This window comes from Montipora foliosa, chromosome 10 (genome assembly GCF_036669935.1).
Source record: "Montipora foliosa isolate CH-2021 chromosome 10, ASM3666993v2, whole genome shotgun sequence".
Classification (NCBI taxonomy): Eukaryota; Metazoa; Cnidaria; class Anthozoa; order Scleractinia; family Acroporidae; genus Montipora; species Montipora foliosa.
The window spans coordinates 23,279,679-23,300,796 of NC_090878.1; the positions used below are offsets into that span (position 1 = coordinate 23,279,679).

The 21,118-nt window shown below is 40.5% G+C and overlaps 1 protein-coding gene and 1 long non-coding RNA gene across 3 annotated transcripts in view; one reads left to right on the forward strand and one right to left on the reverse strand.

Moving 5' to 3' along the window:
- Window positions 1-2,518: 2,518 nt before the first annotated feature.
- Window positions 2,519-9,490, reverse strand: LOC137973802 (uncharacterized). The gene is made up of 4 exons (XR_011117316.1): window positions 9,380-9,490; window positions 9,118-9,239; window positions 5,032-5,123; window positions 2,519-3,928 (listed from the first exon to the last, which is right to left on the reverse strand). It is a non-coding gene; the product is annotated as an uncharacterized lncRNA (long non-coding RNA).
- Window positions 9,491-9,994: 504 nt separating this feature from the next.
- LOC137974053 (hemicentin-1-like) overlaps window positions 9,995-21,118 on the forward strand; it is a 16,204-nt gene continuing 5,080 nt past the window's right edge. Inside the window, exons 1-3 of one of the 2 annotated variants that reach the window (XM_068820969.1) lie at window positions 9,995-10,131; window positions 19,380-19,643; window positions 20,794-21,118. The exon at window positions 20,794-21,118 is cut by the window's right edge and continues 17 nt beyond it. In XM_068820969.1, coding sequence (XP_068677070.1) covers window positions 10,065-10,131; window positions 19,380-19,643; window positions 20,794-21,118 — 656 coding nt within the window. In that variant the 5' untranslated portion in view covers window positions 9,995-10,064. Of the gene's footprint in view, window positions 10,132-13,603; window positions 13,757-19,379; window positions 19,644-20,793 lie in introns of those variants that run through there. The other variant, XM_068820968.1, reaches the window with a different exon arrangement.

Genomic DNA, 21,118 nt, shown 5'->3' on the forward strand with positions numbered 1-21,118 from the left:
CTTCAGCGAAGAAAAGGAAACCTTAAAAAAAAAGAAATTTAATTATGAAATAGAATTTAAAGCAAAAATATCTCACGCTTTGAACACGAACCCTCTAATCATTGAGTCCACTATCATCAGCTATGGCTAAGAGTACCAACTGAGAGTAGATCGTTTATTTTAAAGTACCATTCACTAAGTAAACACAGACCTCTTTCAAATCATTGCAAGTCTCGTAATTTTTTAGGCGGCGGAAAAAATGCAAATTTTCAGTATTCTGCATGCAGCCAGTTACCTTTCGCATTCTTTGGGTGGAAACATACGAGAATGTCCACTATTGCGTTACAATATTTGGATATCGCAAGTAGTTCTTGTATTATGAGATTTTTCCCTATAACCAGTTTTCTTTTGCATCGTTTTTGTTATGCACCGTTCCCTCTGTTGTCGCACCTCAGCCTTCGGTAACGAGAGCAAATACAATAAATGGTCATCAATAGTGTCAAAAGCCAAATTTGCCCGCCCATCCAACTTAATGACCGTAATCAACAGGGCTTAACTATAGGTGATCGGACGAGCCCGAATTTTTCCCCAGTGCTATGGGAGCAAAACGATAACAAATGGAGTTAGTTTTTATTTTATTTAAGCTTACAAAGAGTATATTGTCATCGTCATCATTATCGTAATCATTAAAGCATCATAATTATCAACGCACATTCCCTTTGTAATTCCTGGTGTTAAACAAGCGTACCCCTAATATCTTTTTGTGATACTTATCCCCATATCCCGCCGTATGTGATCTGGGGGAGTCAATACAAACAGACCGGTTACAAAGGTTCTCCTTGCTAGCGTGAAAGCCCTTTCCATTCCTTACCTTAACCACAAACACCTGCACATTAAAACAATCCATATCATGTAGAAACACACCACTCGAGTCCAGGACTCCAGTGTAGCTCGGTATAAAGAGTCCTCCTGAATTCAATCCTTCGTCCCTATCACAGGGAAATTGGTGGTTGATTCATAACTCGCAGAGAGTGAACAAACGTACCATGACAGACTGATAAGCGGAAGAAACGTTTACTTATACACAGTGGTGTCTATAACGTAAGGCTTGTGGGATGTACATTGTAAACTGCTAATATTTTAATACACATGCGTTAAGAAAAATTATAAGAAGTTGGCCATTTGTAACGCAAAGTGGAGATGAATTTGTGATCATCAACAAAAAATCCATTCGTTGGTTAAAAGGGGCCACATGTGTGCGAAATCTGGACGGTCATGACAAGACCTCGCCGTGGATTCACTGCCGAATGGACCCATATAGCGACTTTGTTTTGCATAAATGCAGCCAAACTAGCAAATACGACGTGTTTAGCAATCAAACACGATACCCGCCATGCATTAAAATAGACAAGATCCAAATTCACTTTAAGTAGCCTCTATTACATAACGATTCCACGTGGAGAATTTTGCATTGTATTTTACGACAAACGGGAGACACCAGCTCTTATGTTTTTATTTTATACTTGCCACCAAATGAGTCGTAACAAGTTTATCACGAAAAGAAAAAATGGCGAGAAAACCCAATAAAAACCAAGAGGCTTGTAGAGGGTAAGCTTTCTCAACGTTAATATATTCCATAATTATTAATGTTTAATAATTATTAGTTAATTATTAACTACGTTCCACGTACACGAGCCACTAAATCTCTCTATTGACTTTACTTCACGTTTGAATGAAAGACCGGTTATTAACCGAACATAAACTGCGGTTTTTTAACAGTCAATATACCTACAGAATTAACTTTCCACAAGTGAGTTGATTTATGTAAATAAGTCGCTTTTTTTTTCTTTCGCCAGCCTTAATACATTAAGATTGGCAAAAAGTCAAAATACAACGACTTCGGACGCAGTTTTGCTTATTCCTAAAATAATGAACTCCCGTTAAATAATCACTCCTTAGAGTCTAAATAAATTTAGAAATGCCCCGCCTGTAGCCTCCCCCCCCCCCCCCTCCCCCCAAAACTGCCTCTTTTTCAATGAATGCATCCAGTACCCTTCACTTAATCTGTAAAGAGCCACTTCCCGTTGGACTTTCCGAAGAATTTTTTTACAAAAAGACGATCTTTAATTGTGGACTTGTCCAAAAAAAAAGGGCGAGTTTTCAGCTTGGGGCATGCGTATTGGGCTTGGTGGTCGGGTTTTTTGAATTGCGCATGCTCTGGTCGAAAATCTCATACTTGTCGTACTTTTACACCAACCCTAACGTTGTCAATGCCGGCTTATTGTTAATGACCTCAGACAGTCATCCTAACCGTCCCCTCCCTACAAACTCTCCCTTTACAGTTTAATGGCAATCGTTTTGTCGTATGATAGATGATGGCAAAGATCCTCACAGAAATAATAATTATATTTTGTAGCTCGTTATCCTTCGTCAAAAATGTCTTTGTAAAATAACGAGCAGAACCATTTTCGCTCATTTCGCTGAACGTGAAGCAAATCAAAAAATATACACAAAAAATATTTACACAAGGCAATGCCAGATGAGAACTTTAATTTGCTTCGCACAAACTTTACAGCGATTATCAGTCACACGTGCCCCTCAGCGACTTTCTTGTTCTTTTTTCGAGACCAAATTTGGGTGGACGTTCCATGACAATAGGCCTGTTCATTTGGCAGAAAATGGAAACATTTGATTGAAGTCCATCCAAATTTAGTTTCGAAAATGAAAAAAGGAACGCGTGTGACTATGAACCACTATGACTTCCGAAAACTACATAATTGCTATTCTTAGTTTAATTTAGAAAGTACCTATATTCACATTTAGAGCGCTTACCGCGGGAATAACATTTAGCTTGTGCATTATGGATTAGTTACGTGAGGTCGTTTACCATAATGCTGTAGGGCCGTCTGCTTTTTCCGTGGGATGCCAGTGGCAGGCAGCCTCGGTAACAATTCTGGCCTGTTCCTTTTTGTTGTTGTTGTTGTTGTTGTTGTTGCTTTCGAAATTCAAGTAAATTCAAAACAAGACTTCACGGAGACAAATCACACTGAGCTCGCCTTAAAATCACATGTTTGTCAAATGCGATTTTTCAAATGCGACTTCGCCGCAACAAAATTGCACCGAGCTGCTGCGACTCGAAGTCGAAGGTATGAACGGGCCTTTTCCCAGCATGATGACAGAAGGGGTCCTTCATGCAGACCCTGTTCACTCGCATTTTTGCTCGGCCCTTAGAGCCAGCTACAAGCGCTTGACTTAAATAGTTTTTGACAGCTTAACTGAACGGGGACTGACAGAAAAAATGCCAGCCAGACTTGACCAGGGAACTCCAAATTGCAAGTCAACCGCCTAACTATTCGGCTACGCTGATTCCACGTTGCCTTAATTATAAATATCGCATTGGTGCAATGCATAGTTAACTTGTCCGTAGATTTGTCAGGCTAAAGTCACACAAATTCGACTGGCGCTGAACTCCATTCCCAGTGGCTTTTCTTTGGTGTGGGACTCAAAGCTCCTGTAATTTAACTAGTCTAAGAGGAGGCTGCCTAGCATTAGAAACGTTCCTCGATGAAATTCACAAATTATTGTGTCTTCCTAATAAATGCGCTCCAAACTTTCCAGCTGCCACTTGAAACGTCAAGTTAACAAACTCTCAGTTGAAAAGTTCGTCGTTTGCACTTTAAATAACACATTAAGTAAAATGTTCACCATATATACACCACCCGGATATAATCTCCTAACAATCAGTGCAGGATTCATATCTTTCCCTGCTTTCCGTCAGTCGCATGAGTGCTGACTGATTGCATCTTCAATCCAGCTGGTCTGAGGTACTACGCTCGGCGTAAAGTCTACTGTATCCCGTTCAACTGAAGGAATCCGCTCACATTCTTGTTAGCTATCAGAGGCACCACTGTTTCGGGATACACTGGATTTGTCTTCTGCCCTTCCGACTCTGATAAATCAAACAAATAGACGTTAATGAGAATTTACGTCCAATATTCTGCACTGTGAAGAAGTGTCATTTACAATTCCACTCACTGTACGTTACATTCGTTTTCACTGTGTTAAGTCTGAAATCTTAGCGCGCGTTCGATTGACCCTATCCCGGAATAAGAATACGTGGAGTGATGATTAAAACTTTATGTTTGGCGCTTTCCGAAGCAGCAAGGATAATAAAAATATGTTTAAAATAGCATTTTAGCAGATGTTTGACAATTTTAATGTGAATATCCATAAAAACGAAGGATTTCTGACTTATATTCCATGTATTCCTATTCCGGAATGCGGTTAATCGAACGCACTTACATGTTTTCAAGGTAAGGGCGCCCTAGCTGGATTAACGTTATTCATAGTTATTGTTCCTGAGAGGAACCGTCCCTTCTAACCTCATATGTAATTGTTTGTCAATTGAAGCTATGATCCTCGCAGTTATGAACGCAATTATTGCAATTGCGTAGAAAAGCCTGAAAAATTAAGGACTTTAACAGGGTTTGAACCCGTGACCTCGCGATTCCGGTGCGACGCTCTAACCAACTGAGCTATGAAGACACTGACGTTGGGAGCTGGTCATTTGTGGGTTCTAATGTTCCCGTGAGAAAAGAATCAATAATGAAATGATATATGAAATGGATCATATATGTTTAAATTTATATTTTGTATTTCATGCAATTCAGCAAACATCATCGTCATCATCATCATCATCATCATCATAATTAGTCCTCTTCGGTGTTGATGGAGCGTAGGCCCTTTGCTAATGGTCGCCATCTGACTCTATTTTGAGTAGTGCACGTAAGTCCTCTCTTTCCAAGTTCTAACATCCTTATGCGCCTCCAAGTGTGACGGGGTCTCCCTCTCTTACTTTTTCCCTTCGGGTTCCACTCCAGCCGGGTGTCTTGGCCATATACCTCTCTCCAGCTTGTGGGAGGGGGGGGGGGGGGTTCCCATATCAAAAGGGGAGGAATACTCGTCGGAAATTTTAAATTAAACCCCTAAGGGAGACCAATTTGGCCATGACCCAGGCTTTTTTTGACCCCTAAAAGAGGGGTAGGGCCGTACCTCTTGTTGAACACTATATTTCATTGGCTGTATAGTGTCGTGTTGTTCTTTTGGCCAATCCTGAAGCCCGTTCAATGCTGTACGACACGACCCTAAAAGAGACCATATTAAAACACAGAGAAATAAAAAATACAGTGACTTTTAATAATGGCAAAGACATTATCATCTTATACTTTCACCTACGTGAAGAAATATAAAAGTGTAAATATACACTTTGATATTTCTTCGCGCGCAATCCTAAAGGAGACCTTCACGGCTACATATGATTGCGTTTTGCCCAGAACACCCTAAGTGAGTAAGTAAGTAAATTTACGACCCTAAGCGAGACGACCAGCACCCCTCCTCTTTTCATATGGGAGTCCATCTCCCTCCCCCATCGGGTGGCGAATCCGAATAAATCGTTGTTAATGATTGGTCTTTGGTCTTCTGATTAGCTTGCGTGCGTTTTGCCTCACCCGTACCCGGTTGTAGGCGTTTTCAGGGTTATTATTACTGGATTGCCATTCCCAGTCGGAATCTGCGTTTCATTTCTTCGTATTCTTTTTTCTTTTCCGTGTCATGAAAACTCTTTCCTGTCCCTCCCCTGTTAAGTACTGTCTTTGTGTGAAGAGTCTTCTGTGCGTATGTTTGGTAAGTTTGAGGGGGTACTGCAAATGCACAGATTTTTGCCTCTAATAGCAAATATTTTGTTTGTTTCAATAAATTTTACGCTGGAAAAGGTTTTTGTGACATTTTTCGTCCAAATGAACTCCCAAAAATAAAGCTTTTTAACGACCTTTAAGTGAAATATTTTTTGTAATTTAATATTGTGTCCAAAATTTGCAAACGAAACTTGAAATAGGCCAATACGGAAAATACCATAATACTCTTTGTTTGTCCCCGCAAATTTTGCATAAGCATTGTTTTTATTTTCTCTTGGGACCATTGTAAGTCCCAAGAGAAACTGATGTTTACTGGAACGCTGCAGTTCAATACCACCCAACTCAGAGCCTTCTGTTTTTGTGAAACACGTACCACAGGCAACCCAATTTACGCTCAAGAGCGTCTAGATTCTTAATTTGTGTCTGCGTCTTAGTGACCGGGCAGATTAAATGCTTCCACTATGAAATTCACTCTTACACAGTAAGGGGCGGCCGTCACTGCCAAAAATACGAAGTATGTCAAAAGCAATAGAGTAACGTGAACTGGTTCATTGGACAGACTTAGAAATGATGCAGCCTAACTGACAAGTAGTCTTGTTGCCTGTCGTCAAACGGTTCACTCAAACAACAAACGACTAAATACTCGGAAGATAGGAAACTCTCTAGTCATTAATGTTAAGGCGTAAAAGACTAACTGAAATCGTTTTATGGAAATGAAAACCGGTTCATCTTTTAAACGCGAACTGGTATAGCGTGTCAACAAACGGTCCAGTGTGATGTTACTGTTCAGACCATCGATGTTCAATGTAATATGAAACGGTTTAACGAAAAGTCGATTGATTAAAATAGTGTAATTACAAATGCTTCATCGGAACAGCAAATGAATCTAAAAGGAACTCATATGTTACAGATATGAATCGACCTAAAATGAAATAGTTAATGCAAATGACAAATGGTTTGCCCCAATGTGAAATGAATTAAAGAAAAAAACGCAAGTGGTTCAAAGTATCGATAAATGATTCAATGTAATCTGAAACAGTTTAACTTGAAATGGACGATTGATTTAGAGTAATCACAAATGGCTCAGCGAAATAACAAATAGTCTGAGAGGAACTCAAATCATACTGTCCACTAACAAACGAATCGACCTAAAATGAAATGGTTTATGCAAAGGAAAAATGGTTTGCCCTTGAGTGAAATGAAGTAGAGAAAAAATAAATGGTTTAATTGGGGCGACAATTTGCGTGACATGGAACACTTCGCCGACCGGCCAAAATGGAACAGTCCATGTGGGGTCTGACGTCAAGATCTGACATTTGGCGCGGAAGCTTGTACATTTTTGTCAGTTTGCGTGTGCTGATTTCCTGTTACAAATATTTAATGCCTTAATCAATTAAAGAGACTTGTCGTAATGCCAAAGGAAGCACTGGAAATTAATATCAACAGGATCACTACACTTAATAATATCTGGAGCTCATGAGCTGATTGATGAGTGGTGTTTACACACTCAAATGCATCGTCTACCATGATTCCTCATGTGGCAGGGTTTCCACAACCTGACTTGTTTCGTTAATCGGCCTTTTCGCTGTAAACAGTAGGACTCATTTATCGGTTTACTTGAGAGTAATATGATTTTAGAACGAAATGGTTCGATCAATCGGTCGGTGTCACTGACTACACTAAAGCGACACATGATCATGATCTATACTGTTTTCCCGGGCCCCCCGCCCCGGGACTGTTTTCTTACACTTCTTATTCTGGGTGGGTGGTTTCTGTATAAGATTAAGCCAGCTTACAGCTATCTTCAGATGGGATGGTTTCAACAAGAAATAGGGCGTTATTCTATGTCATTCTAACTATTATTGACTATGAATAACACATAATTCTCCATTGTACATTTAATTCGCTCACTAGTAGCTGTTAAAACTCATTTTGACGTTATCTAAGCCCACCTCAGCCCTTGTGTAAGGAGAAGGATTAACTTATTTGGGATTATCTGGTTTATGTGTACATGACCGCCACCCCTCACGGCCTCGCCTCACATGACCTGACACAAGGGCTGAGGTGGTCTTACATAATGTTAGAATGTTCTAACACCTTCTAGTGAGCCAAATCTAACTTCAATGCAAAAGAAAGAATTATGTGTTATTCACAGTCAACAATTATAGGGCGTTTGAAGTGTGAATAGATTATCAGTCAAAGACAATATCCCCATCAATGGCGCGGAATTCGCAGGTGGTGGCTTCATGTATGACAAATATTCTTTGACGTTTTGCATAGTCGAACCGCCCGCTTTGGTCACGAGCCGAGGAAGGACGGTGATTGAGCAAAGATGTATCTTCGCGAGGATCATCGCTTCACTTAAAGACAAAATATAGGGTGTTTTTACATGGCTGTTTTGTTGTCATGGAGACTTATTACGTCACATTAACAAGTGCATCTTGTTAAGAAATTTTAGGTGTTTTTTATGTGGTGGGTTGATTCTGCTAGGATGGCATAAACCGGAAACAGAATTTCGCGCGAGTGACGTGTTCATATCCGGGATAGATACGTACGCGCAATGCGGAGAGAGAGTGTTGTTGTAAAATGGTGATGTCCGATTAAACCTTGGTTGAACGAATGCAGTTTTCATTTCGTGAAAAATAGCAAACACAGTTGTGACTAACGTCAACATCGAAATACCAAAATAACCGAAACACAGGGACATATGTATACGTGCTTGTGATAAATAAACACGCTACATGGATTTAAGTTAAAGTAAACGTGACCAATTATAAAGGGATCTAAACGCGGTATCGGTATTTCGTCGATTTTCGACACGGTATCTCTGTATTTGCCAATTTTTCTTGCGGTATTGCGGCATTGGGTACCTCCGAATGTCCCCCCGACCGTACCGTTCTCTGATTTTACCACGTTACGTAGCAAAACGTCTCAGATCATGCGAATTTACCACTAGATCTAACGAAAAGTCATCGACTGCACGATTTTCTCCGATTCTCCGATTTTACCACTTCAGATTACGATTATTCTATACTGCACAGAATTTGTGTTCGTTGCACAGGTTTCGCGTACGGGGCATACTTACAGCATGCATGGGCTGCCAACAAGTTGAAATTCACTGTAGCTAGAGCAAGGGGCTCTTATTCCATTTTCGTTTTTTTTTTTTTTTGATTATCAACTCTACAGGACCGATTAGTGTTTGTGTGCCATTATATCATGACAAGGAATACCTATTTCAACCCGAAGAATCGGGAAAATAGAAGAGTCGTAGACTCAGATAATCGGAGGAATAGTTTATCTCAATCTCTTATCTTACTATTCTCCGATTTAGCCATTATCACACCCTTATGAGAGACTGGACCCATATCAGTCCAGAGAAATCATACTATCAATATTCTGGAACGATTTCTTCGTCCATTGATTATTAATTAAATGATGGGCATACTTGCTGCGGCAAAAGCTGTGAACAAAGTTGAGGTCTCCTCCTAGGTACTTTGCATCCGCGCTTTTTATCCTCAGGCATTTAACTCACGCATAGGGCGAAGAGAGGTTATCATGTCAGCTGCCCTGTGAAGATATTCGATTTTCAGGCACAGTTCGATCCTCGGCAAAGAGCATTTTAAAGCCAGAATGGCAAGTAATGCCTGTGACAATAAAGGGATTTCTAGACAAATATCTGAGCCCAGCGAAAAAAATAAAATTCTCACCACTAGAAAACTTTGCGCGGGCTGCTCGAATTCCGGTGATAAATATTATTTTAGACACCACTTAGTCAGTAGTAACCGCTAACCACTGCTCTTGGGGCTCGGCAACCAGGGGCTTGCCTTGTAATTTAAAAATACTGTATAAAGGTCGGCAAACTCTAGGGGACACGTCATAGATGTTGGTATCAGCTGGCAAGTCAATTCGGCGACCGGTTTCCTCTTCAGCACCCACAAAACGTATTAAAAAACAACAAAGTATCAAAGTGCAAACACGTTTCATTGACAAATGTCAACGTGTCCTGACAGGGTCAACGATATTTCATCCCAAATTCTTTCAATCATATTTAATTGAAAGCAAACTTTACAAATCAAATTTTCTGCATTTCAAAGCGACAGATGGGAAAAAATACACAATTACAGGAGGACAAGTTTGCAGGTCACGAGTACAAGAGTCGATCTATCAATGAGTGCGCGTTTCGTTTTCGTTTAAGTATCAAATTGCAATAGGATGGCATTACCAATTACAGTACCAGGATTTCGTGCAGTTTCGTTACCGACACAATGGCGACTTCCTGTCTTTAAGTGTCAGTAACTCGATATTTCGTATGAAGCAAAGCAAATTCTCTCGGGAAAAATAATTGTCAGAGATCCATAGCATCCATTTTACTCCTCTGACGGCTGCTGAACGATGGAGATTTTCCTGTTCTTAACGGCGATCTTCCTTAAACTGTCAGCTTTTATCTCCCTATCTGAAGGTAAGCTAACCCTGACGTTCCCGGGGAACAGTTCAGACAATTAATTAATTAACTCTTTGTCTAATTACTACTTTCCAAATAGGGCCGTGCGAAGTCAGCCATCACATAACGCCAATGTCTTGCTATGATTTCGTACAAGGATCTCGTTTCGCATTCCATAGGAGCAAACAAATCTTTTGAGGAGAAACGCATCTATCGCTTGGCCAACAGTTAAACGTTATTCATATGAAAATAAGTGGCGGGTGATTATTTTTTCTGGCCCCAGTTTTAAATAAATATTACTTTAACTTTGGCCAAATCAATTCCTAAATCACTAATATCGGTTTTGGAAATTGTAATACTTTACTTACAAAAACACGAGAAGGGCTAGATGTTTTTTGGGAAGTCCTAAAGAATATTAAAAATCACGTAAATGCTGACTAACCCCAACCGAAAAACGTTTGCATGAAGCTATATACCCCCTCTTTACTGCTGAACTTAATTCCAGTCATTTGGGAAATCAAGCCCGAGCTCACAACAACTTAACTGAGTTAGTTGCCTAAGGACTGTTTCCATGTGGGCTAAAGATATATACATAAAATAGCGATCCAAACTGATTTACAGCTCAGGTTGAAAATTGAAGTATCTCTCGTAAAGGAGGGACATCATTCTTTTAGCATGAAGGCAAAATTCCAAATTTTCGCAGCGCAACACTGTAGTGACTTTTTTTCTGCTAAACCGCAAAGACAAAATATAGCGTGTTTTTACATGGCTGTTTTGTTGCCATGGTGATTTATTATGTCACATTAACAAGTGCATCTTGTTAAGAAATTATGGGTGTTTTATGTGGTACCATGTATTGCAGTTACGTGAAATACAGTTTTGATTCTGATGAGGATGGCATAAACCGGAAACGGAAGTTCTCGCGAGTGGCGTGTTCATCCTGGAGATATGTACGCGCAATGTGGAGAGAGAGTGTTGTTGTAAAATGGTTATTTCCGATTAAACCTTCGAGAAGTGCAAATTGCTTGGTGTTTTTGTCATTTCGGAAGTCGGTTCCAACCCTTCCAATTAGTACACTTTATCAGTTAAAAGTATTCAAACGGTCTTGCGCCTTCTCAATGCAGGATTGCTGCAAAGAGTTTGAAACCGTGACGCGATCCCATTTAATAAGGCCTGGTTGAGAGGAGTGCCAGTAGAATAGCTGAAATAAGGAAATCGGTCGCTGCAGACGTTATCTGTCTCATGGAATTTTCTTGTAGCAGGCATCGTGTTGCAAACAAACCGGCTTCAAAAGTTCAAAGAACTTGTTAAACTTATTTCCCCAATTTTTAGTGTTTTGATTCCATAATCAACGAGCTTATGACCATCCATGGCCCTTTTGGGTGGCACATGCGCCAAGGAGTCGGCCAGAGAATTTATTTGAAGCAATAATCCTCCTGGATTATCTGGTGAATAGTAAAGCCGATTTAGGGGTTCTATTCTGCGATTTAGCCATAGAGATGCTCCCCGATTGTATGATTGACGCGTAACGAGACCGTACCGTTCTCTGATTTTACCACCGTTACGTAGCAAAACGTCTCAGATTCTCCGAGTTTACCACCAGATCTAACGAAAAGTCATCGACTGCACGATTTTCTCCGATTCTCCGATTTTACCACTTCAGATTACGATTATTCTATACTGCACAGAATTTGTGTTCCTTGCACAGGTTTCGCGTACGGGGGGGCATACTTACAGCATGCATGGGCTACCAACAAGTTGAAATTCACTGTAGCTAGAGCAAGGGGCTCTTATGACATTTTCGTTTTTTTTTTTTTTTTGATGATCAACTCTACAGGACCGATTAGTGTTTGTGTGCCATTATATCATGACAAGGAATACCTATTTCAACTCGAAGAATCGGAAAAATAGAAGAGTCGTAGAGTCAGATAATCGGAGGAATAGTTAATCTCAATCTCTTATCTTACTATTCTCCGATTTAGCCATTATCACACCCTTATGAGAGACTGGACCCATATCAGTCCAGAGAAATCATAGTATCAATATTCTGGAACGATTTCTTCGCCCATTGATTATTAATTAAATGATGGGCATACTTGCTGCGGCAAAAGCTGTGAACAAAGTTGTGGTCTCCTCCTAGGTACTTTGCATCCGCTCTTTTTATCCTCAGGCATTTAACTCACGCACAGGGTACAGCAAGTAGGTAGATTTGACGTAGAGAGGTTATCATCCCGGGGGGGGGGACTCCCATATGAAACAGACGGGGATGCTCGTCGTCTCGCTTAGGGGTGTAAATTTTGGATTTTGGTCTCGCTTAGGGTGTTCCGGGCAAAACGCCAATATTTTATGCCACCAAGGTCTCGTTTAGGGTTCTGCGAAGTAACACAGAATTACGCGAAGAGAAACAGAAGTCAAATTTCCTTTTAAATTTTCTTTTTAGATAAAAGCATTCGATGATTATGCCTTTTTATCATTAAAAGTCATTGCGTGTCGTATTTTTGTGTTTTTAAACGGTCTCTTTTAGGGGTCAAAATTTGCTTAAGCCACGCCTAGATTGGTCTCCTTAGGGGTTAAATTCAAAATTTCCGACGAGCATCCCCGTCTGTTTCATATGGGAGTCCCCCCCCCGGGGTTATCATGTCAGCTGCCCTGTGAAGATGTTCGATTTTCAGGCAAAGTTCGATCCTCGGCAAAGAGCATTTTAAAGCCAGAATGGCAAGTAAGCCTGTGACAATAAAGGGATTCTAGACAAATATCTGAGCCCAGCGAAAAATATTGAATTCTCGCCACTAGAAAACTTTGCGTGGGCTGCTCGAATTCCGGTGATAAATACTATTTTAGACACCACTTATTCAGTAGTAACCGCTAACCAGTGCTCTTGGGGTTTGGCAACCATGGGCTTGCCTTGTAATTTAAAAATACTGTATTAAGGTCAGCAAACTCTAGGGGACACGTCATAGATGTTGGTATCAGCCATATGTACAGATATGGCACTGTTTCGTCGATCGTAAAATTATCTAATTCGTTTGGAGCCGGCTTAGGAGCTGGCAAGTCAATTCGGCGACCGGTTTCCTCTTTAGCACCCACAAAACGTAGAAACAACAAAAATTGTTAAAGTGCAAACAAGCTTCATTGACACATTTTACAGCATCAATGTTTCGTGACAGGGTCAACGATATTTCATCCTTAAATGATGGCTAAATCATTCCATACCCTTCCACTCATATTCACTTGAAAACAAACTTTACAAATGGAATTTACTCCTTTTCAAAACACCAGACAGGAAATAATACATAATTTTGCCGGTCACGAGTACAAGAGTCGATCTGTCGATGAGTGCGCGGATTGACAACCAGCACTTCCTTTTCATTTAAGTATATGGCATTAATTCCCAGGTTTGAATGAGTCAAGGTTGTGCAATTTCGTGCAGTTTCGTTTCCGATCACTGTGCCGACTTCCTGTTTTAAGTGTCGGTAACTCGATATCTCCTATGAAACAAAGCAAATTCTCTCGGGAAAAACAATTGTCAGAGATCCACAGCATTCATTTTACTCGTCTGACGGCTGTCGAACAATGGATATGTTCCTGGTCTTAACGGCGATCGTCCTTAAACTGTCAGCTTATTTTGTCTCCCTATCTGAAGGTAAGCTAACAGTTCAGGCAATTAATAACGCCAATGTCTTGCTATGATTTCGTAAAAGAATCACTTTTCGCATTCCATAGGAACAAACAAATCTTTTTAGGGAAAACGCGTCAGTATCGCTTGGCTAACAGTTAAACGTTATTCATATGAAAATAAGTGTCTGGTGATTTTTTTTTCTGGTCCCAGTTTTAAATAAATATTACTTTAACTTGGGCCAAATCGATTCCCAAATCGTTATCAGTTTTCGAAACTGTAATACTTTACTCACAAAAACACGAGAAGGGCTAGAATTTTTAGGAAGTCCTAGAGATTATTAAAAATCACGTAATGCTGACAAACCCCAACCGGAAAAGGTTTGCATGTAAGCTATATCTTCCAACTGGTTTGCGCCCACTTATCCACAATCACACCTCAAAAGCCCCCTCTTTACTGCTGAACTTAATTCCAGTCATTTGGGAAATCAAGCCCGAGCTCACAACAACTGAGTCAGTTGCCTAAGGACTGTTTCCATGTGGGCTAAAGATATACACATGAAATAGCGATCCAAACTGATTTACAGCTCAGGTTGAAAATTCCAAATTTTCTCAGCATAACACTGTGGTGTCTTTTTTTCTGCTAAACCGCAAACCGGGTTCTAGACTAAAAGCAGCTTTTGTTTAGCTTACAGACTGGGAGCGTGCAATTGGTCAAGAACTGATTAGACGCTTAAAATGTAGGAGCGATGACCACGCGTAAGAACGTGAGACAATTTTGCGTGAGCGTGCTATCGCTTCAAACAAGATAAGACGAGCCACATCTCACTTTGGTCGTTGCATGTCTAATAAACTCTGTAATAGGTCTAAACAATTAAGACATTCGGATAAATGGCTCAAGGTTTTCTTCTACAACCGTATATGGTATTTTGAGCTTTTGTTTGGAGATCGGATTAGAGGTTTTTTGAGGGGTAATACTGTATAGGAAATAATTAGATAACCTGAGTGTCCCAACCTGGTCGTTGCTATAATAGTTTCAATTTGCGCGATCGACGTCATCGAAAATATCCTACACTTTTGTTTGGTACAAAGTCTCGCGGATATTACTCTGTTTTAAAATACAAGATGCTGTCAGAAAGTGCAGATGCTTCGCGATTTTCTTTTGCCCTAAGGGATGAGAGGGTCGCACCCTTGAATAAAAAGACCCGTCACCCCGCCTCTCCACCTTTTGGATCTCCTTGTTATCCCTACAGAAACACGGTTATGAAGCAAAAGAATTATTCGATGTGACTAGCGCGTACGATATGAGGATATGAGTGTGGATTTGAAAGGAAGGTCGCAAATCGAAGAAATTCAGTTTTGTAGATAGATAACTAAATTCTGCTCTTACGTCATGAACGGATGTACGTGCATTACATGACAAGGGGCATCTTGTCCAAGACACTCTGCACCTCCCTTTTCAATACTTGAAGGTGTCTAACGCCAGACAGCTAAAACTGTAATATCTGTAAAGAATTTTAACCGACTTTAAACACGCAACACCACCTCGAAACGACACATTTAAAAATGAATGTCATGTTCATTACTGCTAGAAAAACATTGAAATAAACGCCTTTTTTCTGGGTCACATTTAATGGGAAGTCGGCCAATGAAAAACCACAATAAAGAGGGCATCACCTTCAGTGATAAGCGATGATTTACGACGTCAACAGTTCCCTATGCGTTCTTGGAAAAGGTCCAGACGACACGAAATTTGAAGTGAATTTTTCTTATCTTCGAAAACGTCGACATGGCAGTCTGTCTTTTGAGATCAGACTGAAGATAGAATCGAATCCAACGAACAATGATTTAAAGTGCACTGGGATTTTGAGGATAGCAAGGAGAACAGAAGAGCAGTATTTTCACAAGAAATAAGTAGTGACATCGAATCTGCTCAAAAAGGGGACCCTGACAGTAAAAAATACGTAATTACAGGATTTCACGTTTGCCGGTCACAAGTGGAAGTTGATACCCACGACCCACGACAATTAGCCATACTCGGGAATTCCCTTGTACGTGACACCATTATTTACCGGGGTTCCGTCAACAAAACAATTAAAAAACAGAAAAATTAAAGATTTTCCACCCCTCTTTTTTCCTTACTGAAGCGATTCATGAATCGGATACACCGTTATTCCAAAATGCCCGCCATTTTAGTATTCTTTTGTTTCCTCGCAAATTGGCCCTTTTGGCCTCGCTTTCAAACGTAAGATCTTTAACCTTGAACGAGGCCAAAGAGGCCAATTTGCAATCAAACAAAAGAATACTATAATGGCGCCCATTTTGGAATAAGGTGTATGGTTAGGCTGCGTAGCTGTCGGTATTGTTGGCGCAAGAGGCAAATTGAATGGGAGAAGCGCTGTGAAATACCGCCTGCTCGAAAACTAAGGTTTTATTACGTATCTTGGTCACTGAGCAGACAGAGATTTCTGATTGGCTGATAACATGTCAAAAACATGTCAATCAAATGTTACTTGAGACCTTCGTTGTGTGAAGGAAAATCAATGACGTAAGTCGACCATCGAAGGAAGTATTAATGTATATCAAAAGCTCTTGCTCATCTAAGCACTAAAAAAGAACCGGAATGTTTGCTCAAGAAAGCGTTGGAGACTGCTATGAAGGGGTTGCTTTCCAAAAAAGGTGTTATGGTTATTCCACCCACGTTTGATGTACACGGTCTTCCCTTTGGCGAAAGAATAAATATTGTAATCAAAAACGCTCCTTGTAATTGTTTCGCAGATACTGCGGTCGAAAGTGCAAGGGATATTTTTGCCTTCAATTTACTCTCTGAGAAATCTAAAACATTACAGGCACCCTTGAGGAACAATATCCATAATGGACACCAAATCTCACCTTTGTGAACTGAAATGTCGTTGGAATATGCTGCGAGATCGACTGGGTTCGACCTCTTTAATACAGTTAATACAGTATCAGAGGCAAATTAAAGGTCTTCGAGCTCGCGTCGCGCATTCAGGTTCTGCAAGACTAGGTTGGCAACAGTTTCCAGATCATTGATTTAGTTTTCTCAACAAACGGAGTGAACGCATCAACACGGGCACTTGGATTAACGATCAGAACGTTTACTTGTGTAATTTAATTAGATAATGAATCGACATTCCGCTAGAGAGTTCTTGGCTTGAGAAAGGAAAGCCTGAAAAAAAGGAAAAGGAAAGGAAAGGAACTTTATTTAAGTGTCTAATCTTCTAGCGCCGAAGAGCACTAATCGGGGACACTGTAAATTGAAATTATCAAGTTAACGCAAATCAAATCATATTTTGGTTTTTGAGGAGAGGGGAAACCGGAGTACCCGGAGAAAAACCTCTCGGAGCAGAGCAGAGAACGAACGAACTCAACCCACACATGACGTCGAGTCTGGGAATCGAACCACATTGGTGGGAGGGAGGCGAGTGCTCTCTCCACTGCGCCATCACTGCACCCCATGATTCCTTCGTTTGCATAGTCGATCGGTGGTTCATTCTTTCTCTTGATTGAATAAGGTTTCGGTCGATAAAAAGGTGTTTTTTATAATCTCCGAATTGCAATTTCAGTCTACATGCACATAATCTACAGCAATCGTTCGCGGATTTACTTGGCAGTCTTCCTCATTTTACTTGCTTCTTCGGAGTATCCACACTTTCCATTCCTTCCAAAGTAACATCTATGTCTGCTGTCTTCCATGCATGCTGCTATTCAGTTTTGCGCCCAAATATTGATACTTGTAATATACAACTTGGTTTCGCATTACAGCTTTACTCTGATTGGCTCTTCATAATTGCATTCAAAGTGGGTGGCATTAAAAAATAAAAGAGAATATTATGGTATTGCGCATACTCTAGCAGCAACGACTGTCATCATTTATGAGCCAATCGAAGGCGACGTTACAATTCGGGTGGGAAATTCACACCTACGGGTAAAAATTTATCGATTATTAAACAATAAATAATAAGCAATTAAAGGTCTGAGCGAAATTTTCACGCGTACGTGTAAATTTCCCTCACGAACTGTAACGTCGCTTGCGATTGGCTTATAAACGGTGACATGCGCAATACCGTGATACTCTACCTTTAACTCCGATCGACTTAACACACCGAGTTTAATGTGTTTGAATTTATTATGACTTTTTTCCTTGCAAAGCCATCAAAATGACGGACCTTAAACGTGAACAAAGGGAAAATGTATGCTTAAAAGGAAGGAAGCACTCCGTCTAACGTACATCTTCGTGTACGTTTTTTTAAGTGGAGTTAACTTAGTTTTCTCATTGCCATGCCTGAACAGATGATGATCATTTTTTGCGTTTTCGCGGTCAACACCTACGCTGGCTGTGCTGGTTTAATTCCTGGACAGTATTACACATTTAAGTGTTCGATGACTTGGAATTATCGCAAAATCATAACCATAATGTGAATATTTTTTTTCTTGTTGTAATCGCGATTTCGTCGACTTGGTGGTTGCCTAAAGTATTAATTGAGGTGAGGACAGCGCTCATGCGCACTACGCCCAGTTGGTTATAACTGTCACGCATACATACGTAATCGACCACTGCCCATAGGGGCTTTTCAGGGCCAAGGAAACGAAATCAATGAAACTGAAGAACAGAGAAATAACTATTAATAATACTAACTAGCCGCAGGCAAACCAGTTGGCTATTTACAAGCGAAGCCGTGAAGTTGAACCGGTGATTACCAGGATCAATTTCAAGGAGTGGTTACGGTGCTTGCCTTGAGATCCGGTGTCCCCGGGTTCAAGATTCCCTGGGCGGCTTTGGCCCTTTATGCCTACTATACAACAAGCAAGAGTGGACTAGCTCCACTACAATCAATGTGATGCTTTTCTTCCATCGTTGGCGAGTACAAATCTAAAACCGTTTCTTACCTTCACAATTTCATCTTTTTCTTGCAGTAACGTTTAAGTAAACATCTTCAGTGGACCAAATTAAGACTTGTTCTCCATGTGTGAGTGCCAAATGAAACGTAGTTATTTCAAAATTGGTCGCCACTTCCCTCGCATTATTGGCTATTTCGGCCATTTTGTTTTTCGTAGCACTAAGCTCCATATATGGTCACACTGACCTTACATGGTAGCAGCTGGCTACCATATTTGTAGGGCATAGTAAAAGGCCACGCTTACCACGTGCATTTTTAGAATTTCTTTATCCAACGATCTTGTCTATTTTACAATAACTTCGTTCATACCACTTGTCACTTATTCAGTTTTACGGTATTACAGGCTCGCAACATACTTAAGAGCGTCCATGCAGTTATGTACTCCTTATTTGGGACAATTAATTAATTAATTCATTCATTCATTCATTAATAATTAAATAACTAAACGTTTTCCAGGAAGCGTTGTTAGCGGCAGTGATTAAAGCACTCTCCCCCCACCAATCTTGAATGGTTCCCCCCACCCCCTCCTCCCCTGGGCTCAAATTCCTGGACTCGGCGCCATGTATGGATTGTTGTTAGAGGATTTTCTCCGGGAACTCCCGCTTTACCACCCAACAAAAAACATTTGATGTGATCATATTTTATTTATCGCCTCCCCAACAAGAAGAGCACTTAGCAATTTGTAAAGAGTTTATTAACCATGATTTCTTCTTCTTTTCCTGCCGTTAGGGATAACGTTGAATGTGTCACAGGAATTCACTGTTTACTCTGGTCAAAATTTGACGTTGTCATGCCAACCGAGAGACAGTCCCCCAGATCTCGTATACTGGTACAGGATCGATAAAGACAACAGGGATCAAGAATTATACCATTCCACTGGTCCCACTCATACTATTACAAATGCAACGATTGACGATATAGGAGTATATTTTTGTGCTGCGGTGGAATGGGGATTCTGGGTAATAAGGAGCTACATCTTTGTTAATGTTGTAGGTGAGTTACTTTGTCTTGTATCGGATTGTATCGTATCGTATCATATCATATCGTACCGCACCGTATCGTATCGTGTTGTGTCAAATCGTGTTGTTTTGTATCGCACAAAGCAACCCGTTGAGATCTTGAATAGAAAACGCACGACGCAAGTGCAATTACCCCACAATATTGTACATTAAGTTATTTGTACTGTCAGTTAATTCTGCAGCTGCAGAATCAAACACGTACACCGCGCATCACACCTTCCCGAGAAAAAAGTTCTACTTTGCATAGATTCTCTGTTTGCAGATCAAATTGGACAATAAATCTCCTAGTACATATTTTGGCTCTTTCCTCGAATTACGTACTCGATAAAATACGGCAAAATTAGTAAAAATACTCAGTTAGTTTCCTAAACCGCTTCATTTCCGGTTGTATGTAATTGGTTGTTTCACTTTATGTCATCGCCGGACTTGAGCCCCACATTTCATTTATCAATTGAATGTGCTGGGGGTCATTATCGTCCCTAGAGCCCTTCGTTTCGCCGGCAACATGACCAAAAGAAACGGAGGGCTCTGGGGACAAAACAAGAGAGCTTAAGGACGGTGCCTACTATTGTTATTGCGCATACGTTCTGCGCATTTCGAGATACTCGGATTTCCTATGGGTGATGCTTATTAATACAGGAATATTTTTGCGCAGTTCAAAACCATGCGGAGAAAGCAGAACTTAGCAAGTGCTCTTGGTATCCACAAATAAAAGTGGGGGTAACCATGCATTTTCAGAGATAATTAAGATTCAATTTGGAAAAGAACGCCATACATTGCTTTGTATTTCAAAGCTTTTTACAAATATTGTTGACTAATTATCTTCGAAAAATGCGTGGCTACCCCTAATTTTCTTTTTGGATATCAAAAACACTTGTTAAGATTTGCTTTTCCTGCACATTCAGTAAACCGCGCAAAAATATCTTTGAATTAGTAGGCACCGTCCTTAATGACACCCCAATATGAACGCTATTTTTGCATTGACTGTACTCTGTACTGTCTATTTTTTTCATACAAAATTTATTGTTGTCTACGTTTCTTCTAATAGTCTTCTAGCCATTAACGATACTCGCTTAATGCGATACTACCCGAGCTCAAAGTGAGTGTTTATTATTGTCCCACAGTTCCCGGTGAAATGTCCTGCGCAGACGGATGGAATCTCCACAGGAATTCAAGTGCTTGCTATTCGTACTCTGCTCGCGGTATAATAGGGTCTTGGGATTACGCAAAAGCATATTGCGAGGAATCTAATGCACAGCTAGCGCAACCTAATAATCGAGACGATTTCCGCTTCGTGTCGGAGCTCGCTAACAACAGAAGCGAGTCGGGCTTCTGGTTATCTTCAGGTTATCTTCAGGACATGCGTCTTAGCAAACAAGCAACCAGGTGTAGCGTATTTAACAAAACGAAGCGGACGCCGAGCAGCGCAGCTTGTTCAAGCAAGCTTCC